We start from the raw sequence: 20,216 nt of genomic DNA, 5'->3' as shown, positions 1-20,216 counted from the left end.
GTGTGGAGATGGGCGGGGACAACAGCAACGTGATCAATCATGTTCAATCAGTACGCTGGTGCCTCACGACACCGGAGTTTACTGGTGTGAGTCCAGTAATGGTGCCATCAGTAACCTGGTTAATATCACAGTCACTGGTAAGCTGATCACTCTCACTTTACTTCTTATTGCATCCACAAATTGAGCTGAACATGCAGGTACATAGATTCTGTGCTGTTCTTCACTGATCACCTACCTGACTGACAGAGTAATGAAGGACTTCCCTCCCTCGGTGCTTCTTAATGTGTGAGGATATTCTCCATTACTGAGTTAAGACTTCCTTATTTAGATCTAAGCTCTGGATTATCTTGCACGTCTCGTGGCTCCCAAATGTCTCTTAATTGATTATCATGTGTAGCCTCATACTTTAGCTTTACTTGGCAAATGTGAATGCTTTGTGTGCTGACAAACCCTTTTGCATGTAGTGTTTTTATGAAAAGCCTTATAATTGCCTAATTTTGTGTTTTTGTTCTGTTACAAAAGCAGGCATTCTTACTGTTGTTTAATATTTTAATCAAACCTTTAAGTTTAATTCAGCACAAAAAGCCCCACTGTAAACAAATCCACAGAACAGAACCAAACTCAGCAGCCAAACAGTTTGTCCTCAGTGCAGGTCGACATTCAGAAAAATCAGCTGTCAGTCATATCTCTGTGTTTTTGTGTCGCACTCTCCTCCACACTGCTGTCTGTCATCTCACAGGTATGATGTGCGGAGCGATGCTGAACTTCCAATCCCAGCGTTTCATGTTGCAGGATCAATTCCCATATGAAAATATCAATATCTAATTTGATTACATTTGTTTTTCATCATAAATATGACAGACAAAAGTAAATTCGGCAATTAGCGGGATGGTCTGCAATACCCTGTCAATAGGAACTACACTCACCACCTCTCATTCATGTGCGTGTTCAACCCGTTCTCACTCCCAAAGCGTAACATTTTACGCTAGGTGACAAATCGTCACCATATTACGTTTTCGGCTACCCACCACGTTCCTAAATGACGACCTCGGAAAAAGAGGAAATATGAGAACCGTCTGGACTGAACCTACACATGTTCGCTCTTTTTCTTCAAATCGCTTAGAAACACGCTATTTAACATCATTAAAGTCCTGGTTACGGTCTGGAATAAGGTTATGGTTAGGGCTAGGGATAAGGTTAGGTTTAGGGCTGGAACGTCTATTACCGCGGGAGCGTCATTGCACTGGATTCCAGCCATAACCCACCGCGTACCATAAGAACGCCGAAGGTCTCCTTTCGCGTTCCTCAGGAACGCCGCGGGACGTGACAAAACGTCGACATGTTACGCCTCGGGAGTGAGAACGCTCTGGCGTGTTACGGCTCTGCAAGAGTGTGAGCCAATGAGAAACCAGAGGCACAAAACTTTAGACCACAAAACACACAATCTGATGTTGGTTTGTAAAGATGTTGCTGATGAGACTTTGTAGAAAGCAGCTGGTCTGAGTGATGTGATCAGAGTGCAGCAGATAATGTCTGACAGCAGTTTGAAGAGCAAATGGATTCTGTTCTGTTCTTCATCATCACCTACCTGACACCTCACAGCTGTTTCTCACCTGCAGGTCACACAGGAGGATCTGTTGGACTGAAGGTCAGCCTGTCAGTTCCTGCTGTGCTTCTTGTTGCTGCTGTTTTCTTGATGTAGAGAAAACAAAAACAACAAAAGAATCAGGATCCAGCCTCATGTTGAGCTGCAGCAAAATAAAATGTCTGAATCTTTTTAAATCAGCACTCTTAGTCTCCCGCTGGTGGTTTCAGCGTTGTCAGTGAACCTGGGGAACATGAGATGATGCTGGTAACAGAAATCAAAGGTAGTGAACAGCAGACAGGGATCAGCTGCAGGTTTAATACACGTCCTGAATTTGGTTTAGTTTGAAGTTTCTGTAAAATAAAACCAAACGTTGTGATTTGTCTCTTTATGAATAAAGTTGAATTGAATTTCTCTCTGAGCTCCTGCTTCTGTTGTCTGTCAGTGATTTTATCAGTTGGACATCAAGTAAAACTTTGGATAAAATGAAAACTGTTCACACAGTGTCTGTAAATCCACGGGTGAAAATAATACATGTAACATTCACACAAGTCCACGAGTGATTGAATGAAATGTGATCATGGAAAAATAAATTCAAAACTATTCAAGACTTTTACCATTAACTGTCGTTCTATTATGAAGTAACAGGAAGGTAATAACACTATAATATAATAATAATAAAGAAAATTAAAAAATATGGTATAACAGAGCTCACTGCCTCACACTGTCGATAGCAGCATTTCTTTTTAACCTTATTTCATTTAAGGCTCAGACGATCATCTGTTTCCACTTAAAGTAGTCTAGCTCTGATATCACTTTAGCCTCTGGATGGAGGATTTGCTATGTTAACTTATAGATAATAAACTCAACGTATTACAGACCAAAACCAAACACGTCCGTAGTATAAGACTGGATTTAACTCCCTTCACACCTGTCTCGACACAACAGTCAGGTCAGTCCCTTCCCTTTTAAGAAATCCACCTTAAATGTATTTTAAATGTAAGTGATGCAAAATGAATTTAATATTTTATCTTCAGTTTGTCAGGTAGCATCAGGTCAGATGGATGATGTTGGGTGAGATGGAGCAGACAGAGATGTCATCACAGCTGAGAGGAAGCAAAAGCCTCAACATCCAGGCTTAAAAGTGATGTAGGGAGCTAAAGCTAAAGCTCTGCTTTCTTTGTGTGCTTGTGCTAACAGCAACTAATGAGAAATGTGATGACAATTGTCCAGCTTTGTCCTTTTATATTCTACCAAATGTGAAGTGAACCTGTGGTTATACAGTAACGATAAGAGCATCTTTATTAGTCCCACATGTGGGAAATTTGTTTTGTTACAGCAGGAAGTGGACAGTGCAGTTACATAGCAAACATGAGAGAACCCTGGAATAGAATAAGAAACTGTACACAACTGTACCGAATAGAATAGAATAGAATAATAGGATAAAAATAGAATACACATGCTATATACAACTGAGTACAAATACAACGTTGTCAGAAAAAGAGTGTTACACTTAGTCCTATTGCACATGTGTGTGTTTGATCAGCTGCAAAGTCTTTGTGGTGGAGTCTGACAGCAGAGGGGAGGAAATCTCTCCGTCCCACATCGTGGGTGCCGCAGCCACTGAAGGAGCTGCTCTGAAGTGCTATAAAGGTTTGTGATGATCAATACAGGTTTACAGCTCAGATCATACTGAGTTCATTATGACTGATATAAATATGTGATAGAAGAATAATAAATCGAGTAAATTGTGATTGACAAACAGTTTTAAAGAGAAAGTTTGTTAGTTTAAATTGTGTGAAAGGTCAGAGATGGAGAGAACACCAGGCTGGGGCTGAATATCAGTGTATTACATGCAAATCTGATTGGATGACAGGACAGAGCATAAACTGAAGCTGGCATGGATGTTCTGGGTCTCCTGCCTCTGTGAGATCAGCAGGTCAAAGATTCAATAGCAAAACTTGGTTGTTCCAGCAGCGACGCCGAGGGCAGTGAGCTCTAAAAGCCTCCCAGATGAAAACGTGCCCGATCGAGAGGTGATCTGCTGCTGATGGGTGACGAACCTACTCAGGTCTCCAGCTCTTATCAGAGGAGGCAGTGAAGACACCTGAACTTCAAGGCAGTCAGGCTGGGCGAGTCTGTGATGACTTTTATCTAAGTACAATCTGAGTATTTTACCTGTAAGTAATCTTACAGTATTATGTTATATTGTGAGTCCTTCTTACAGATCTTCCTAGGTTGAAAATGAAACAGTACTAAATGTAACAAGTAGACAGCAGCACTAAAGTCATCAGTTTAATGGACACAGAGGAAGCTTTTCAAAGGCTTAAGAAGAATAACATGATGCTAGAACATCACATTTTATAATATGACAGTAAAAATAACTCACAGAGATCATCTTCTATGTTTTCCTCCATAAGGGCGGCGAGCCTGGGTCCAGCTATTTGAGTGGTGCCTTGTTTTGGTGAAGCTTTTGAATTGCTTGGCCTTTGAGGCCTGCATGGAGCTCAGGCTGACACTAAGCACAGAAAAGGCCCACAGTGGGTGCACACACAGGATACAGATCTGTCAGGTCATGATCAACAACCACTGACCAAAGCCCACTGATCTCTGACCTCCCAGCCCATTCTTCCTTCAGTGGGCTGCTTTCAGTCATTATGCAAATGTTCTGTTTATAAGATTGAGGAAACCTGCAGTCAAACAACATATAAGAACATAAGATGGAAACAAACAGAGTGAAACAGAGTTTGTTTCCTTCCTGGTTTCCTGGTTTTCGTATGTTTGTCACACTTAAATGTTTCAGATCAAACACATTAAAATATTAAACAAAGAAAACACAAACTGAAGTTTGTAAATGAAGATGTTTGTTATTAAGGGAACAAATCCAAAGCTACATCATCCTGATCTGAAACATTTAATAAGTGTGACAAACATACAAAGAACAGGAAACCAGTTTGAGCAGCTGTAATCAAACTGTCAACCTTCACACTTTTTACTAAAACCTTTAATTCTCCACTAACATCACTTTGTATCCACGGTCACTCTAATGGACCCTAGAAAATAAGATAAAACACATTCAAAGACTATTTTGTGTTGAGAAGAAGTTTCTGGCTCTTATTCTATTTTCTAAAGGAGGCAAACAGCAAACAGGACTCTCCAGCTGCCCCGGAGCAGATTGTAATCATTGCTCTAGACGAGCTTCATCATGTTGCAGACACACCTTCATGCTCAGGGCAGCCGTTACCTGTGTGCCCAAACTGAGTCTATAACAGTTTGTAAACTCTGTCAAATTTGATACGATGGATTTACAAACCACGGAGAACAAAGTACAAGCTGTCTCCCAGTGGGCTGGACTTAAGGAGGAAAAGTCACACGAGGCAGGAAAAGTCACACGAGGCATCATCAGTTTCTTTCTGTCCTTGATCATGTTTTTCGTCATGCTGGGTAACAGTGACTTCATGCAACATCAGGCTCAGCTTTATTCAGCTTTGAATACTTTGCAGCCCTTTCAATTATTTTTTTACGTTTTTTTCTCTGGTTTTGTTTTCTTGTGCTAAAACCCCTCTCATATTTTCTGCAGATCAGATTAATAAGAAGAGCAACAACAACAAGAAGCACAGCAGAAACTGACAGACCAACTATCAGTCGAGCAGATCCATCCTCCTTCCCTCCGTCCTCCTTCTCTCCAGCCTCCTTCTCTCCAGCCTCCTTCCCTCCAGCCTCCTTCCCTCCAGCCTCCTTCTCTCCAGCCTCCTTCCCTCCGTCCTCCTTCTCTCCAGCCTCCTTCCCTCCATCCTCCTTCCCTCCAGCCTCCTTCCCTCCAGCCTCTGTGTCTCCTCCTGTGTGACCTGCAGGTGAGAAACAGGTGTGAGGTGTCAGCTGTCAGGTAGGTGATGAGTGAAGAACAGAACAGAATCCGTTTCCTCTTCTAGTTCAGGACAACAGAGTAATACAAACTATTCACAATATGTATAAAGTGAGAAAATACTGGTGGATTTTTCGAGCTTCTTAAAAGGAAACAGATGTTCTGACTAAACATGACTAAAACTGATCCAGCTGTTCTTTATTATTTGACTGGATTAAACGTTTTAAACAAACTTGAAGAAGTCCAGCTCCTTACAATAGTTTTTTACAGTTGTTACACAGACAAACTGTATTATTGTCAGGGTCCTATGTCTGAGCGACCCAGGATCCCTGAGCAGTTATGGACCTGTTATATTACATGTATTTTTGGTGTTGCTGCCCCTCTTCTCCATGTTTGTAGATATGAGTGTGTGTGTGTGTGTGTGTGTGTGTGTGTGTGTGTGTGTGTGTGTCTGAACTCTTGTTTACAGGCACCTTCAGGCCTGGTGGGTGTGGCCCTGCTAGGGGACTGGCCACACCCGAAGCCACACACCTGCTGCTGATCAGGGCTCGCCGGGGGAGCTACTTAGGAGAGTCTTGGAGCTCCCACAGATGTGGGATTACTGCGTGAGACTCCCAAGTCAGAGTGAGTGAGTGAGTGAGTGAGTGAGTGAGTGAGTGAGTGAGTGAGTGAGTGTCCCCGCGGGGTCAGTGTTTAACGGCTGCCTCTATTGTTTTCCTACAGGAGGAACATGGAGAGGAAGAACAGCACGCACAGGGTGTGCAGAGTCACGACAGCGGGGAGCACGAACACGGACGCCAATGGACACACACGGTAGCCTTGGGGAGCACGGGGATTAATTGTGCATCGATATTTACCACACTGTAAATAAACGCTTCCAGATCAGTAACTCTGCTCAGCTGGTCTCATTACAGCGAGAGGGCAGCCATGTTTTTAACACAGCTGCAGTAAAGATACTTTACAATAAGCACTGCCTGTGTTCAGATAAACTGCCAGCTTAGTTTGATTTGATCTAAACCTGACAGAGTGACAGCAGCCGTCCTCTCTCTGTAACAGCAACAACATGCAGGGAGTCTGCTCAGCTACACATGGATTAAACTCTACGGTTAAACTATCAGGACATAATAGAAGTCAGTGAATTAATAAATAACAAACTAGCTCAGCTGGAGTCTCACATTGTCACAGATGAGGATGATAACACTGACTCCAGAGTGAGCAGGACACATCTGTGCTAAAGAAAACTGATGGAGGCCAAGTGAGTGTGGGTGGATGCTGGACTACCAGCCACAAAGACAACAGCTGGAAAAACATCTGTCTACCTCTGACATCCACCAGCTCATCCATACAACAAACAAACATCAACAACCAGGAAGCAGCTTCACCTCTGATCACACACACTCAACTCTACTCACTCACCTGGAGGAACAACCAGGTATACGAAGCTGATGTTCATCCATGACCTTGTTTCATTCATGAACACATGACACTCGTATGTTCCAGTGTCATTAATCGTCACGTTCTTCAGAATCAAAGACACGTCTCCACCCTTCATCTGTCTGTCCTGCAGATCCACACGGTTCTTAAAAGATGGATGCTGGTGTGTTGAATCAGAGGGACCATGCTGGTACAAAAGCACATATTCTGGCTTCAGGTCAGATCTTGTCCAGTTTAAAACTGTAACTGTGTTGTTTGGAGCTCGACATGTCAGAGTGGCGTTCTGTCCAGACTCAGCTGTGATGATCTTTGGGTCTGAAAGAGGAAACAACACAGAACAGAGAGGTTAAAGGTCAAAGTACAACTATGATCAGAATGATTGACTTTAAATATTTTGTTTATTTCCTTTGACATTTGAGTTTTTAGTCATGTTGGATTTAATGAACCTCTGAACATCCAGCAGGTCACCAGTGACCCACTGAGGGGGAATTTTAGCCTCATGCTAAACATGCAAAGTGTCAGAAACTACAGGGTGGCCTTTTGTTGTGGGCAGTCTGAGGTACACCTGTGCACTACTCATGATGTCAGATCAGCATCCTGATGTGGCACACCTGTGAGGTGGGACGAATTATCTCAATATAGCAGATGTGCCCACTACCACACATTTGGACTGATTTGTGACCACTGTTTGGGAGGGATGGTTATATTGTGTATCTGGAATGAATTTTAGGTCTCTACGTCCATCCCATGGGGAATGGGAGCAGTAACAAAGGTGTTGCGTTTATATTTTTGTTGAGTGTATATAGACATAGTATATTGTTACACACTTGTAAATGTCTCATTGGAGACTGGCACACACATTATTTTGCAACAACTAAATAATATAAAATATTTGAACCATCAGAACATTTTAACCAAATACAATATTGTAAATAAAAGATTACAGGGGCAGGGTGCCTTGTTTTTGTCGATAAAGCTTTTCATGTCCTTAAAAGTGCTATTTTTTCTCCTGCTTAAAAATTTGGTTAGTGACAGTCCCTGGATAAGCAGAGGAAGATGGATGGACTAAATTTGCTTAGTCCATCCATCTTCTATAGAGCTGAGGTGTCAGATTCTGTGTAATATTATGCCACAATCCTGTGAGGAATCAGGATGATTTTGTTGTGTTTTACGCTTTGGAGGGACAAAATAACGTCAGGTCTGCTGGATTAAAAAATTATTTTGTGAGATCATGCTTATGTGAAACTAGTGGAGACGTTTCTACATAATACACACAGTTTGGACACAGCTTTTCATTTTTACTTCTTTTTACTTTATTTTTACGTCTTTATTTTGTAGATTGTTACTGAAGGCACCAAAACTCTAAATGAACACATGTGTAATTTTGTAGTAAAGAAAAAAGAATGAAATAACTATAAATAAATATGTTTGGTTATGTTTATGTTATATTTTTTTAAATAGTCAACCTTTGCTTTGATCACTGCTTTGCACACTCTTGGCACTCTGTTGATGAACTTCATGAGGTATTCAGCTGTGTTAAGGAAGAAACGCTTTTATAAGGTTTATGTTCAGCAGTCATTGATCAATGATTCCTCTTCCTGATTTGTTTGCTTGGTTTACATACCAAGCAAACATACTTTATATACATTAAAGTATATGTTCATATTTTACTCTTAATAGGAAAAGAACAAAATGTACTACTCGCTCTGTCTCTAGAAACAGGAAGTTCACCCTGTGACATTTACCGCGAGAGATTAACACACACACACACACACACACACACACACACACACACACACACACACACGTATGCAAAATTAAAGAAAACTGCTATGCTTGTTTCACCCTGCTTACTATAAATAAAGACGAACTGCAGCTCGGTGTGAGTGAGTCTCTCTCTGAGCTCTCACCCGTGCAGCACGTTAACTGTCTCCAAGTGTCTCAGTGTTGTTTATTCACCTAACTGTTTGATAACTGTAAATCTCTAACAACCTGAAATATTATTGTTATTATTATCTTAAAGTAATATTATTATTGCTTCTAGGCTGGACTAATGTAGTTCATTATTATCAGGATGTCCTAAAAACTAACTCCAAAGGCTGAGTGAGTTCTGAACAACCAAAAAGCTCAATCAGACCAATGTTTTGCCACTAAGCAACATCCTCCAGCAGAACTCTATGTATCAGGTTGGTCCTGATGCACAAACATGTTTTAGATGGACTCAGCGGTTTAACATTAAGCTGTTATTATGAAAGAAAAAAAGTTTTGCTCTGACAGCTTTTCTGAGAGATCTAATAAGATCCCAAACACATTGACCTCTTTGTAGAACATTATTAAATAAGCATATTATTTAACCTTTTAAACATTTTAAACACTGGGTTGTGAATAGAAGATGGAAAAACAAAACAACTAAAACAAAGAGAAAAAAACTACGCAGCACACAAACTCTGGAAAGGGGACCTTTATGTCACTGAGCACATTATTATGTATGCATTAATAAATAACAACTTAATAAAGATATTACACTCTTAATTTGTCGTTCTGTCACGGCTGGGGCGGCAGTCGTGTGGAGGGTGAGAAAGGAGGATCCAATAGCAGACAATGGCGGAGGTGCAAGTGGGTTTTATTTACAGTGCACAAAACCAAGGTGTGGGCAGAACCGAACATAAACCTAAACTGGGAAACCTAATGCAAAAATGGAGGACAGGAAGCGAGGAGCAGAGAGACACGAAGAAACATGGAACAGTGCAGACTACACGGGAGGTTCACAGAGAAATACAGACAACGCCACGAGAAGCAGACATCAACTATAAATACACACACCAGGTAATCAGGAAATGGCACACAGGAGGGGACACAGCTGGAACTAATGGGCATAACGAGACAGGGGAGAGGTAAAACTGAACACACTGACATGTGATATGAACTTTCAGAATAAAACAGGAAACTAACAGACACAGAACCAGACAGGACACTGAACTTGACAGGCAGACTCATGAGCAGACACAATAACACCATGGACAGACAGAGGGAACACAGAGAAGTGGGAGCAGGCAGGCAGAGAACAGAAAACCTAACAAATGGCAAAATCACAACAGAATACACACTCGGAATGAACAAAAGCATAAAGAAACACAAAACACTGAGTCCTCAGACTCAGGACCATGACAACTCTAAAGCAATAGGTAACCCAAGTTGTTTCAGTACCTTGCCATTCCGGGTTTCTAAACAGTTCCAATATCTTGGAATAAATGTCACTCAGGATTATTGTGGTTTATTTAAACACAATCTCTCTAAACTATATGATGAAACCAAAAATAACATAGACAAATGGATTAATCTACCAATTTCACCAGCAGGGAGGATAAACATTGTTAGAATGAATATTCTTCCCAAATTCTTATTTTTATTTCAGTGTATCCCTATTGTGATTAATAAAGCCTTTTTTAATAAATTAGACTCCTTAATATCCTATTTCATATGGAACAGAAAGAATCCAAGAATCAAGAAAAGCTACCTGCAGAGACCGACATGTCAGGGAGGGATGGGGTTACCATGCTTCCGTCTGTATTATTGGTCATGTAATGTTCGTTCCATGTCGTTTTGGTTGCGGACTAAGGGGGCCGACTGGACAACGATGGAGAATGAAAGCTGCTACCCCTCCTCATTAGAAGCTGTGATCTATTCAGCTCTCCCTATCCCTAAACATGACTTTAAAAATCCTGTAGTCTCTCATACAATTAAAATCTGGACACAGATAAGGAAACATTTCGGGTGGAAGGAAGCTTCCATACTAACTCCACTCATGAATAACGCATCATTCGCACCATCACTCTCAAACATTTAATTCTCCAATGGAACCACAAGGGGCTGCACTCAATAAAGGATTTATTCATCAACAAGGTTTTTCCCACATTCCGGCAACTGCAAGAAAATTTGACTTGCACAGTAATGACTTTTTCAAATACTTACAGATCAGAAGCTTTGTAGGGAAGCTTTTTCCATCTTTTCCAGGTCGGCCCCCAGACTCTGCCTTAGATAACTTATTTCAGTTTGATCCACTCAAAATTCACAACGCTTTGTCACAACTGGATGGAACTGTCACACTTGACTATCTGAAAGAGGCCTGGCAGCGTGACCTTGGTACGAGAATTACAGACAATCAATGGAAAAAAGCCCAGGAAAATGTACACTCTTCCTCTGTTTGCATTCGTCATGGACTCTTACAGTTTAAAGTGCTACATAGACTCCATTTATCAAAGTTGAAACTGTCAAAAATGTTCCCCAACGTAAACTCGTCCTGCAAAAGATGTAAACAGCAACCTGCTTCACTGGCGCATATGTTTTGGACTTGTCCCTGTATAACAACATATTGGAATAATGTCTTTCATATCTTGTCTAAAATTCTAAAAAAACCACTTAAGCCAGACCCAATCTGTGCTTTATTTGGAGTGAAGCCGGTTGTTGTAGACCTATCAACCACCCAAAATAATGTGATACGTTTTGTGACGCTGCTGGCACGCCGTTTGATTCTATTAAACTGGAAACAAAAGGTGCTTCCTACCACATCAGCGTTAATACAAGATGTATTGAGACACTTGCAGCTGGAAAGAATTAAACTCCTACTAAAGGGGAGGTTGGAGGAATTCCATTCAACCTGGCAACCTTTTATAGATTTCTTCAATACTGTACAGATATAAATGGTCACTGAGCCTTATTGGTAGTTCGATAAATAGCATCCTCTGTCCAACGTTGTTTGTTGTTGCCTTTTTTGTTGTTGTTGTTGTTGTTTTGTTTTTACTTTGTTTTTTCCTATTGTATATATGCAATCATTTATATTTGAATCTTAGTAGCCTTTATGATAAAGAACACTGGAAAACCAAATAAAGAGATTTGAGAAAAAATAAATAAATAAATAAATAAATAAATAAATATTGAAATATCTTTTGAATTAGTTAAATGTCAGAATAAAGAGAGACAGAGCTATTTTTATCACTTTCATCATATTTAGGAGTACATGTACACTAAGTTTATTGTTAATTAATAAGAAAACTCCAGACGATTCGATTCTGAGCTGAAGAAGCTTCTGATAGGTTAGTAGAGTCCATGTGAGTAAACTGGTGGCACAGCTGTGGATGCATATAAGGCAAAACACAGAGCCTGTTTCTGTGACATGGGAACATCAAGAGATGTCAACCAAAACACCAGGAAAAGAACTGTGGAGCTCCATAAGTGTGGCTCAAGTTTGAATACAATTTGGTGCCATTTAAAATTAAGAAATACAGACAGTTTCTCTCTTTACTCTTAAAGTTAACAAATATTGTTATTGATAAATAATATATTTATCAATCTAAAAAAATAAACATTTAGTCTGATTTGATGTTACAATTAAAAAGTGTTTGTTTTTATCTGAAGAGTTTGTAAATATCTGGTTTCAACTGTATATTTGATGATTGTCAGCACAAAGAGGGAGAGAGAGGAACAGAACAGAGATGAACAAGAGCAGGTGAGACACACATGTTAGTCAAATGGTTGTTTACCAAAAGTATCACTGTATCACAGGTACTCATGTTTCTTTTTAGGTTTGCTATTTTTCAAATTCTGTATTTATTAAGTTATGCAGGCTTGTTTGCACAACAAGGCTAAATAATTATATAAAATTTTCCATCCATCCATCTTCATCCGCTTTGTCCGGGGCCGGGTCGCGGGGGCAGCAGCCTAAGCAAAGAGGCCCAGACCTCCCTCTCCCCAGCCACCTCCTCCAGCTTATCCGGGGGAACACCAAGGCGTTCCCAGGCCAGCTGAGAGAGATATAATCTCTCCAGCGTGTCCTGGGTCTGCCCCGGGGCCTGGAACACCTCACCCAGGAGGCGCCCAGGGGGGATCCTTGTCAGATGCCCGAACCACCTCAGCTGGCTCCTTTCGATGTGGAGCAGCAGCTGCTCTACTCTGAGCCCCTCCCGGATGGCCAAACTTCTCACCCTATCTCTAAGGGAGAGGCCAGCCACCCTTCGGAGGAAGCTCATTTCTGCCGCTTGTATCCGCGATCTCGTTCTTTCGGTCACTACCCACAGCTCGTGGCCATAGGTGAGGGTAGGGACGTAGATCGACCGGTAAATTGAGAGCTTCGCTTTTACACTCAGCTCCCTCTTCACCACGACGGACCGGTGCAGCATCCGGATTACTGCAGCTGCAGCCCCAATCCGTCTGTCGATCTCCGGCTCCCTTCTCCCATCACTCGCGAACAAGACCCCGAGATACTTGAACTCCTCCACTTGGGGCAGGAACTCATCCCCGACCTGGAGTGGGCACTCCACCCTTTTCCGGCTGAGAACCATGGCCACAGATTTGGAGGTGCTGATCCTCATTCCCGCTGCTTCACACTCGGCTGCGAACCGTTCCAGTGCGAGCTGGAGGCCCTCACCCGATGAAGCCAACAGAACCACATCAAAAATCAGAGATGAGATTCTGAGGCCACCAAAGTGAAAGCCCTCCGCCACTTGGCTGCGCCTAGAAATCCTGTCCATAAAAATTATGAACAGAACCGGAGACAAAGGGCAGCTAGTCGAACCTCAGATATAAAATTTTCTGAATCTAAATATTGTACTTTGGTAGAATTAAAAAATAAGTGTAGTGCAGGTCTATGATGATTTTTAGTTCTACTATCATCTAGTTCTGATTGTGGTTCTGTCTTGGTTAAGTCCTCAGTAGTCCTGGTTTTGAACTGTTGTAGTCCTGTTTTAATTCTGGATCAGTTCTGGGTCTGGTTGAATTGAGGTTTAGTCCTCGTGTCTTGATGCAGCCCCGACCTTGTTCTGCCTTGCTGCTTAATTAAAAAACTAGTTTAAGGTGTCCTGCACATGTGATATATATTTTTCCCTATATAAAGTCATTCTTTTTTGAACAAAACTCAAAACAGAGCCAATTAATCTTTCAGTCATTTCTAACCCCCCCCCCCCCCCCCCCCCCGCCCCCCCCAAAAAAACAAACAAAAAACAAACAAAAAAAACAAAACCCACATGCATACTACCCTTTAGGGCTAAGCCCCGGGTGTTTCAAATGTCTGGCTCCGCCTCTGGTCTATGCCAAACCAGAATTTTAAACTGCTTTTCCAATTCGCCTCTCAAAATTTCTGATTCACAGCTAAGAGTGTGGCATGTGCACATGACATGTTTTCACCATTTGTAAGCCAGAAGAGTGACTGCTCTTGAAGCCTGGTTGTTGCACAATACTAATACTCTTACTGCCACTACTTCTTGTTCTACTAGTACAGCTACTGCTACTGCACAAGCACCTCAGAGGGACATATGGCAACAAGGCTTGGAGGTCAGACACCTAGGGCCTGCAGGGTGGGGATCCAGGTGCCACATGGTGTTGCAGCTGATAAAGCCATAAACTATGCCCATTTTGTTGAAGTGATCACCAGTTTGCTGGGTTTTTTAGAGACACAGAGTGAGAGCGATCATGTTCTACATTACTGTTTTTTAATGGATTTTCAGAGCTGTTGATTTATGAAGCAGTCTTCATGGAAACATGTCAAGTCTGTTTTTGGGATTGAGTGTTAAATTGTATCAGTTTTAATAAAACCTGCATTTTCCTGCAATGATACTGGAGAGCAAAGAAAAGTTAGACGATGTTTATCCAGCTCTTCCAAAATGTACCTCACAAACATCTGCTGGATCCTGAATTCAACATTCTAGGGCCTATGAACAGGTTAACACTGAATGTTCTACGAATACTGGCCCAAAGGTAAAAGGTGAGAATTCCTCCGGTAAAATCTTTTCTTTGTCTTTTTAAATTGTAAGAGCCTTCAGGCACTATGGCAACAGGAATGCAAATATTAAAATGTGACGAAGAAAAGCTTGAAAATAACATTTTCACCCACAAGCACAAAACCAAGAGCCCTAACATGTGATTAGTTTTGACTTGCTGCTATAACTAAAACATGGTGCAGCTGTTGTGTTGTTTAAGAATGGAGAACGCATTTTTCAGCGTGGGAGCGTCAGGCCTCACATTTCGGAACAGCTTCTAATGGAGCCTCACTGCGTCTAGAGACTGGAGATCAGGTGTTTTTATGTCTCTGGGTTAGTTTTAAAATATATGACAATCATTTTCACCATTCCACCTTCAGTGGTCATCTTCTTTTTACCATGTAAAAAGGGAAACGCTTGTCTCTGTCCACAGTCAAAGATAAAGAGCAGCTGTACCTGGGCCTCCTTGTTCTGATGGTTGTTTGTCCATAACGGACGTCTTCAGTTCTCACTGCTGAGTAGATCACAGCTGAATCAGTCTCTGTTAAATAAACACATTAAAATTACTGCAACAGTGCTGTGATATTATTACACTACAGCGATGGAGACATTTCATTCTGTTCTTTTAAGCTTATTAAAAGCATTAAATGGTGTCTTTTTATAAATAGCAGCAGCTTTTCACAGTTTTTATTTTTTAATCTTAACACCTCTGCAAAACAGTGAGCACAAAGAAATCAGGATGTTTCTGAGAAAAAGAAGAACGGCGGCCACAGAGCTGCAGACTGATGCACTTTTACCACAGAGCATGAAGGAAACATGCATGACCAGTGTTATCAGCCAAACCCAAACACACTGCAGCAAGAAGCTCCATCAGTGTCACACTAACTCGAGTCAAAAAGAAGCAGCACAAGTTTAAAAGAATAAAAAGTCACTGATGGATATAAAGGACATTTTATCTGTTCAGTCTCTTCATATGTCTCATGTTCACATGTTCCATATCTTAACTGTGTGTAGCAACAACAGATAACACACATGTGTGGGCCTCATCTGAGCTCTGACACATGTAGCTCAGTGACAGCACTGTCTCTCTCTGCCTCTCTGTCTACATGGCTGTGAACAAAAATATAAACACTGAGGCTTCAAAATGCAGCATCTACAACACTGTCACTCTGCCTCCACCATGGAGACCGTCTCCATGGTGATGAGTACAACTGGCAGCTGAAACTGTTGTGAACTTCTCCATGAGTCATATTTCCTGTTTCAGAGCTGCTGATTGGCTCTTTGGGCCCTTTACCTTCAGGAGGTCATGGACGAAGCACTGAAGTCGTTTATCACGTAAAAAATATTTTTAGTTTATAATAATTTGATAAATAATAAAATATTAATAAAAACTGGAGGTTTTTTTAGAACTTAGATTTTAAGCTATTTATGCCTTTTTTGCTGCTCTTTTTTAAACTTATTCCCTTTAAACTGTATTTATTCTTTTTAAAATATATTGGTTATTGCACTGTAGAGGCTGCTGAGGAACAGTATTTCGTTTCAGGCTGTGTAACACGAAATGACAATAACCAATAAAGTCTTGAGAGCTGCCATCATTGTTCCAGCAGGAGGCAGTAAAACACCAAACTGCACCTGTTGTGCTGAAAAGGTGTGAGCATGTGCAGTAACCCAGTAAGTTACCTGAATATCTCTCTCTCTCACACACACACACACACACACACACACACACACACACACACACACACACACACACAGTACTGACACTAATGACTCGCTCTCAGATCTATTTGGGTTTAATGTCAGGGTATATTTGTGGATGAAAGTTTTGTAGGACACATGATGTGGACAGTCTGGTAATCCCAGAATATTTTAATGTAAGAAAACTCCAGACAGCTCTGGAGAAAGTTTCAGAGTAAAAGCCCTGGAGTGTTTTACATGTTATTCTGTTGGATTAAATCTGACGGAGCTGATTTATAAACACTTCACTGCCAGGTATCAGGTGACCTGCAGAGACTGATCCTACAAACACTCAGAAACAGAGTAAACCAAACTGCACCACAGTGATCAGACGAAACCTTCCTGACATGAACACAGCTCCTCAGTAAAAACTGTGAACCAGCAGAGAGACTACACCCAGCACCATACACCACCTCTGTGACACAGTACACCCTCGGGCAGGTGGTGTCCCCATAAACAGTGTGAGAAGCTCTGATTATTTACTATGTTCAAACAAACTGAGTGTCCACAAACGTCTGAGCTCACAGTGAGAGCTGCTGGCACAGTTTGGAGGTGTTCTGCCCCCTGCTGGACACACAGAGCTACAACATGAGGATCAGAGGAGGCTGGTGCTGCTTCACCTTTAGACACAAGAAGGAGGTCAAAAAATGTAAAAACAGAGATTGTTTTTAAACCTGTAAAGGAGGAAATCCTGACGAACCAATCCACAGCCAGAAAAGAAGTCTAACTCTGTGCTGCTCCAATCAGGAATCAGCTCTGTTACTGTGTGAGTGTGTAAAGTCACAGAGTAGCTGGTTTCAAATGTATCTATAAAGTTTATTCACATTTTATTTAGGCTTCAAAAAACAGTCCAAGTTTATTTCTTTGGACTTTGTTCACTTAATGGATGTTTCCCTGCATTTCTATTTTCACACAGTTTATTTCTTACAGCAGGAAAACTGAACAGAATGTATGTAAGAGGTCAGAGTGAGGATGACGTCACTTAATACAGGAAATACATGTTTGTCTGTTTTGATGATGAAGGACTTCTTCAGCTCTGTAAACAGCTACACTTGAGAGCACAGAGGTGATTTCATGGATCAATAACAATGTGTTTATCAGCTTTCATCATCGCAGTGCAGACATGACGTCAGATCTATCAGAGTGAAGGCCGTCTCTCTGATGACATCACAGAGCAGAGTCCTTCTGTCCAATAAAGGATCTCAGATCAGCTGCTGCCATCTTGTGGCCACAGTTGGTTACTGTCTCTGAAAGTTGTCTCATGTTTCCTGTTGTCCTGCTAACAAAGGCTGGAGCTCATCATGCTGAGAGGGCAGCAGCATTTTGTGGCTCTTCACACATGTTCATTATATTCTGATGATCCTGGATGGAGACAAACTACAGATAAGTGTGTTCAGCCCAACTAGTTTATCTCATTACAGCAGTTTGATGTTTCCCTTTGAATCCCCCTGAAGATCCTGACAGTGAAGCACGTACATAATACTCCAGCCTTTCAACTCTGAGCTTATTTAGTTCTATTAATACACTGAAATCTCATTTGTGTCATGAAGAAAGTCTTTAATCAAACAGAATTCAAAGATCAGAAACATTTCATATATGGAGTTAAACATGAATCATTGTTTCAACAACATATTTATTGTTGTCATAAACAGACAAGAAGACAACAACAAACTGCTCCTCCCATTCAACACATGTCAGTCCATATCCCAGCAAACTAAATCATCTCCATTTACACATCAAATAGAAACATGAATCACTTGTAATGATTAGAAACTTGATAGAATTTCAAATCTAGTTTGGGGAGTCATTCAGTGAGAAACAGTGAAATGATTTTCCATGTGAAAAGGTGGACAGCAGAAACAGAAAGAAACAGTGAAACTAAAAGAGAAACAAAGAGCTTTGGAACAACGAGGCAGCAGGAGGACAGCTGCAGTTTAACAGCTTCAACTCACTGACAGGAAACAACATTAGAAACATCATCATCCTCAACTCATCTGCTGCACTGACACTGACACCTTCAACGGACACACCTTCACTTTATCATCAGTGTTAATGTATGGAAACATCCTGTGAGTGAAAGTGTGTGTGAAGGTGTGTATGTGTGTGTTAGTATCAGGATCAGAGAACAACAGCTTTCCTCTGTTCCAGTCCAGATTCACTCTGATCCTCTGGAGCTTCTTCTCTACTGAGAGAGCAGTGAGAGGAGCTGATGGTGAGTGTGTGTAGTATTTACCTTCATAGAAAAATATTGTCCATAATCCAGACAGGTTGTCTCCCTTCCTCTGCACAGACTCTGCTAACACACCCAGTCCCCACCATGTACTGTCTCCAACTTCAACATCCCAGCTGTGAGTCCCTGAGTTAAAGCCCTCAGAGCCCAGGACAGAGTAGGAATTATCAAACCTCTCTGGATTATCAGGAAGCTGCTGCTTCTCTCCTCCATATCTCACATTGGTCAGATCTTCAGACAGGATGAGTTTTGGATGAGCAGTGTTTGGGTCCAGAATGAGAGGAGTGTAGGAGACCATGTCCTTCATGTTGTTCCAGATGTTGAAGGTCAGGTTGCCCAGGTGTTTGGCCTGGTCTATCAGAGCTCCTGAGGGCAGCTGTGGATCATCCAGCAGGGGGCAGCGCTGGACTCTTTCCACTGCAGCCTTGTAGTTGTGCAGGAATGAGACGTCTTCAGCTCTCAGCTCCTCCTCTGTGGCTCTGACTGTGTCTGAAAGAGCTGCTATCTCTCTGCTCAGAGCCTCCATCTTCTCCTTCATCATCACACTCTTCTGCTCCTCTTCCTCCCTCAGTGCAGCCAGCCTGGCCTCCTCTTCCTCTGCTAGAAACTGCTGAAGCTTCTTAAACTGCTCCTTAATCTGCCTCTCTGTGTGTCGGGCCTGGACCTTAATGTGTTCTGCTGTTTGATCAAACTTCACTTGAACTTCTTCACAAACCTTTAACTTCTTCTTTAAGGGCTCCAGAGTTTCCTGAAGTTCCTTCTTGTGTTGTTGTGCAGCTTCATCGATGGGTCTGAATCTGTGATTGGTGTGTTTTTCTGAGTCTCTACAGATGTGACACACTGGCTGCTGATGGTCCAGACAGAAGAGTTTGAGTTTCTCAGAGTGCAGACTGCAGAGAGCCTCTGAAGCTCTCTGATCTCTCTCCTGTAAGAACGACTCACACAGGTTCTTTAAAGCTCGGTTTAAAGGTGGATCATAAACTGATATTTCCTTACAAACTGGACACTCGTGTGTTGGTCTCTCTCTCCACCATCTATTCAGACAGTCTTTACAGAAGCTGTGGCTACATGACAGAATAACAGGATCTCTGAAGACCTCCTGACAGACCGGACAGCAGAGATCCTCCTCTGATCTGGAAGCCATTGAGTCTGTGAGTGAAGCTGAAAACAGCAGACAGGAAGTACAGTCAGTCCTGGCTCCCCTCCCTCCTCTACCACCTTCACTGAAACTTCCTTTGAGTCGTGTTTTTGCTCAAACTCACATTCAGTGTGTGGAGCGTCAGCAGCTTGAAGCAGCAGTGTTGGAGTTTTCCACTTTTCTCTCCTGTAGCTGGACTCACTCAGAGGAAGCTGCTAGTTTGGTCTGAGCTCAGTCTGATCGTCTGTGCGTCTCTCTTTACTGAGGACAAAGAACTTCCTGTTTCCTGGTTTGTCACATTTGAGTGACGTGAGGGGAGGAGACAAATGTTGCTGTTTGACTTTTAACTAAGGTGTGTTTCAATCCTGCCTGCAGCTCAAAAGCTGTAAAACAGGTTTTGTGTCTTTTCACCTCCACAGGTCACAACATGAAACCTGTTGTGAAGTTTACAAAATAAAGTGTCACTCGGTGGTGCA

The 20,216-nt window shown here is 41.8% G+C and overlaps 1 protein-coding gene across 1 annotated transcript; it reads right to left on the bottom strand.

Annotated features, from left to right (window-relative positions):
* Positions 1–6,967: 6,967 nt before the first annotated feature.
* On the bottom strand, positions 6,968–19,746 carry LOC146578497 (nuclear factor 7, brain-like). The gene is made up of 3 exons (XM_085268719.1): positions 18,606–19,746; positions 15,092–15,176; positions 6,968–7,199 (listed from the first exon to the last, which is right to left on the bottom strand). The coding sequence occupies exons 1-3, from the start codon at positions 19,744–19,746 to the stop codon at positions 7,178–7,180; spliced, it is 1,248 nt and encodes a 415-aa protein (XP_085124845.1). The 3' UTR covers positions 6,968–7,177.
* Between the last annotated feature and the right edge of the window lie 470 nt (positions 19,747–20,216).

This window comes from Mchenga conophoros, linkage group LG3, assembly GCF_057382185.1.
Source record: "Mchenga conophoros isolate Kocher_MC1m ecotype Shallow Benthic linkage group LG3, M_conophoros_male_GT1.1, whole genome shotgun sequence".
NCBI classification, from domain to species: Eukaryota; Metazoa; Chordata; class Actinopteri; order Cichliformes; family Cichlidae; genus Mchenga; species Mchenga conophoros.
This window is presented reverse-complemented; position numbering and strand designations above follow the sequence as displayed.